Here is a 4,791-nt window from a genome sequence, read left to right on the forward strand (position 1 = left end):
CAAAGGCCCAGTGCTGCCAAAACAGTAGAAACCCCCCACAAGTGACACCATTATGGAAACTACACCCCTCAAGGAACGTAACAAGGGGTATAGTTAGTATATGGACCCCACTGGTGGCAGGCACAATATGGGACAATGGGTTGTAAAAATTAAAAAATGAATTTTTTCATTTTCACAGCACATTGTTCCACCTATGTGCCTTCCACCAGTGGGGTCCATATGCTCACTACACCCCTTTTTAGATTCCTTGAGGGGTGTACTTTCCATAATGGGGTCACTTGTGGGTATTTTCACTGTTTTGGCAGCACAGGCGCTTTGTAAAGTCAACATGGTGTCCGTCCTTTATTTTCGCCAAATCCAGCTTCCAAAACGGTGCTCCTTCCCTTTGGAGGCTTTCTTTGCGCCCGCTTGGCACTTTAAGTCCACATGTGAGGTATTTCCATACTCGGGGGCAAATTCTCTACATGTTTAGGGGGTATTTTTTTCTTCTAACCCCTTGTGAAAATGAAAGATTCTAAGCTAGACCAACATTTTAGTATAAAAAATTTAATTTTTTAGACTAAAAGGTTGGTCTAGCCTGGAATCTTTCATTTTCTCAAGGGGTTAAAAGTGGGGTGGATGGGGAATGAGCAGAGCAATTTCCGCCGAAGGGGGAAATACCCCACAAGTGGACATACATTACTAAGTGGACACAGGACAAGCCTCCAAAAGGACAGAGTGCCCTCTTGAGGCCAGAAAGGATCATTGAAGCCATGTTAAATTAACAAAGCCCCCAGGTTACCAAGAAAGTAGATATGCCCCACAAGTGACCCCATTATGGAAACTACACCCCTCAAGGAATTTAACAAGGGGTGTAGTGAGCATATGGACCCCACTTGTGGGGGGTATCCACTTTGCATATAGGTGTGGAAATGAATTGCTATGTGGGCACAGGACAAGCCTCCAAAAGGACAGAGTGCCCTTTTGAGGCTGGAATGCCCTTTTGAGCCCTCATGCTACATGGACCTCACTGGTGACCGGCACATAGGTAGGGTTAAAAGAGAAAAATAAATTAGACATGCACGGAGTTGGCTGACAGTTGCAGACATTCTCAGGAAAATAAATAGAAAAATGCCCAAGCAAAAGGACGCCATTACAGAAACTACACCACCCAAGAAATGTATTTAGGAGGTGTAGGGTGCAAAAGCATTTCAAAAATTTATTTTCCTGGACTGAATGTGCTGCAGTAGTTGAAAATTAGAAATGCCAATTTTCACACTGCTCAACTGTAAGGCCAGTATGACTCTCCACGTCGGCATTTGATGCCGTCATGGAAAGTCTGCCCTCCACTAAAGGGCCAGTTCACACTGAGTAAACACGGCGTTATTCCGTGGCGGACCTCTCCGCCGTGCTCAGTGTGCTGCTGTAAGTGATTGAGAGGGTGCTCGCTGGTCTGCTCCCTGTCCTCTCCGCTCAAACTAGCGTGCGTCCTCTCATTCACTTACAGCAGCACACTGAGCACAGTGGGATTTACACCGTGTTTACTCATTGTGAACTGGCCCTAAGGGTGCGTTCACACCGAGCAAAAACGTTGGAATTCCACCTGCCCCAGTGTAAACCAGTGTGTCTATGGGAGGGCTTGCACGCCTCCGCTCAAAGAACTGACATATAAATTCTTTGAGCGGAGACGCGCGAGCCCTCCCATACTAACACTGTTTGAGACTGAGACAAGTGGAGCTCTGCTTTGGAATTCCCCCGATTTTGCTCAGTGTGATCATGCCCTAATTATGCCGTGTATGTTCCTTCTAGAAAAAAAAAATCTAAATCTGGCTCTAATTATAAGCCTGCAAATACAATGGGCCTTGGGAGCCCATGTGTATTTGAGGTCTAAATTAGGAGATAGGCACGGCATTGGCTGACAGTTGAAACATAGAAGCTCAACTGTCAGGCCAGTATGACTTTCCACATCGGCATGTGATGCCGACATGGAAAGTCTGCCCTCCACTAATTATGCCGTGTATGGGTCTATTTACACAGAAAGATTATCTGACAGATTATGTGCCAAAGATTTGAAGCCAAAGCCAGGAATGGATTTGAAAGTGGAGAAATCTCAGACTTTCCTTTACGACCTGATCTCTGTTTATAGTCTGTTTCCAAAGCTGGATCAGAGATCAGGTCATAAAGGAAAGCCTGAGATTTCTCCTCTTTCAAATCCATTCCTGGCGTTGGCTTCAAATCTTTGGCAGATAATCTTTCCGTGTAAATGGACCCTATGTACCCTATATAAAAATAAAATAAAAATAAACCCTACATGTGGCCAGTAGAGATGAGCGAACTGTTCGGACTTTTGGTCCGATGGCATCGGCGCTCTCTCGTAATGCCTGTGTTCCTGGCTGCATATTTGCGCTCCCGGGAATATGTGGCCAGTATATTCCAGGGAATCCATGTTGAATTCCCTGGAATATCCTGCCTGCATATTCGCGGGAGCGCAACTATGCAGCCGGGATCACAGGCATTACGAGAGAGCGACCAAAAGTCCAACGGTCCGCTCATCTCTAGTGACCAGTGACCAGAAGTAGAAAGGACAAATTTGGAAATTTTGCAGGTTGGGAATTAATACTCCATGGACGTATGGTACGTCTTGAAGCATTCTTTTATACAGAGGCCAGGTTTATCAGGACATGTATCACACTGAAAACACGTGTCCTTTCTAAACCCCCTTTTGTAGCACACGTGACACCTTTTCTGGCTTTTGCCCTTCTTGCCAGTGTGAGGGACTTCGCCAGGAAAGTGCTGCCCTGGCACGATACGGGGACCTCCAGTTGCAGCTGCAGAAGTACTAGGCCCTCCTCCTTCTCCTCCACAAAAAATCAGGGCCTTGACAACTGCCTCCTGAAACTGGAGGTATTTCCCAGGGTGGCCGGCACAACGGTAAAGTACAAACGCGTTGTACATTGCCGTTTGGACCATGTGCACGGCTAACTTTTTGTACCAGATGTTTGTTTTCCGCAGAGCACTATATGGCTTTAGGACTTGATCTGAAAGATCAACTCCTCCCATATACCGATTGTAGTCCAAAATACAATCGGGTTTGAGTGCTACTGCGGTGGTACCGCGGACAGGAACAGGGGTCGTGCCAGGACCATGGATAGTAGTCAAAATAAGGACATCGCGTTTGTCCTTATATTTGACTAATACCAGGTTGTCGCTACAATGGGCCTTGAAGACACCCCGTCGCAGTACTTCTGCCACAGGAGATCTCGGGAGGCCTCTCTGATTTTTCCTCACAGTGCCGCAAGCTACAGTAGCTCGGGTACTGAGGGATTTGAAAAGAGGGAGACTGGTATAAAAGTTATCCACGTAGAGGTGGTAACCTTTATCCAGTAGTGGGAACATCAGTTCCCACACAAGCTTCCCACTAACTCCCAGAGTGGGGGGACATTCTGGAGGTTGGATGTGGGTGTCCCTCCCTTCATAAACTCTAAATCTGTGAGTGTACCCTGAGGTACTCTCACAGAGTTTGTAGAGTTTGATGCCGTACCTTGCCCTCTTACTTGGAAGGTACTGGCGAAATTGGACTCTCCCCTTGAAGCTGACAAGGGATTCGTCAATGGAGATATATTTCCCTGGGATATATACCTCCGAAAATTTGGCCGCAAGATGATCAATGACCGGCCTAATTTTGTATAGGCGGTCGTAAGAGGGATCATCTCGGGGGGGGCACCTTGCATTATCGTTGTAATGCAGGAATTTGAGGATGGCCTCAAAGCGATGCCTTGTCATGGCCATCCGGTGTATTGGAGTGTTATATAAAATATCCACACTCCAATACTGCCTAATTCGGGGTTTTTTAACTAGCCCCATGTGCAGCAGAAGACCCCAAAACGTGGTCATTTCTGCTGCATCAACTGGGGTCCAGCTGTGGGATCCCGAAAAAAAAGAGGAGACGGGGTGCTGAGCCAGAAACTGCTGGGCGTACAAATTAGTTTGCACGACCATCAGACTTATCAGTTCATCACTGAAAAAGAGCTTAAAAAAGTCTATTTCAGTGAAGCCTGAGGGGTCAAATTGGATTCCCGATTGTCCCACAAAATCGGGAATCTGTGGCTCAAAATTGGGGGGGACTGGGGTCCAGATGGGCTCACTTGTATGGGGGGCTGGGGTGGAGATGGGGTCACTGGGGTGGAGATCGGAGGAGGCTGCCCGAGGCGTTCGCCTTGGACGCCTTCGGCGCCTTGGGGGTTCATCATCGCTACATGATGAAGAGGAGGAGGAGGAGGTCGAAACGAGGAAAGTAGGATCTTCCTCTTCTCCCTCACTGGCTGTATCGGTGTCAGAGGCAATAAGAGCATATGCCTCTTCAGCCGAATACAGACGATGGGACATTTTTGTAAGATTTAGATATGGGGGGTATGTAAATCAGTAAAATTTATTTATGTGTAGTGTGTGTGTTTTTTACACTTACACTTTTCAAGGGAAAAAAAACCTGTGCCCACTTGTTGCTGATCAGTGAATAGTCACTGATCAGAACAAGAGAGACAGGGGGGATGGCAGAGGGGTGGGCAGGTGAGGGGGTGGGTGGCGGAGGAACTGTCTGAGTGGGCAAAGAGAGTCAGGGGGGAGAAGCTGGCACAGGGGTGGGCAGGTGAGGTGGCCAGGTGAGGGGGAGGGTGGCAGAGGAACGGTCTGAGTGGGCAAAGTGACTCAGGGGGGAGAGGCTGGTACAGGGGTGGGTCGGTGAGGTGGGCAGGTGAGGTCTGAGGGGGCAAAGAGAGGCAGAGGGACTGGGCAGCACGGACGCAAAAAAAGGGG

General features: G+C 48.0%; 1 protein-coding gene across 1 annotated transcript; it reads right to left on the reverse strand.

Moving 5' to 3' along the window:
- Positions 1 to 2,592: 2,592 nt before the first annotated feature.
- LOC138783244 (piggyBac transposable element-derived protein 4-like) lies at positions 2,593 to 4,365 on the reverse strand. Its single transcript, XM_069957713.1, has 2 exons — positions 3,521 to 4,365; positions 2,593 to 3,295 (listed from the first exon to the last, which is right to left on the reverse strand). The coding sequence occupies exons 1-2, from the start codon at positions 4,363 to 4,365 to the stop codon at positions 2,593 to 2,595; spliced, it is 1,548 nt and encodes a 515-aa protein (XP_069813814.1).
- Positions 4,366 to 4,791: the final 426 nt, after the last annotated feature.

Source organism: Dendropsophus ebraccatus, chromosome 1, assembly GCF_027789765.1.
Source record: "Dendropsophus ebraccatus isolate aDenEbr1 chromosome 1, aDenEbr1.pat, whole genome shotgun sequence".
Lineage (NCBI taxonomy): Eukaryota > Metazoa > Chordata > Amphibia > Anura > Hylidae > Dendropsophus > Dendropsophus ebraccatus.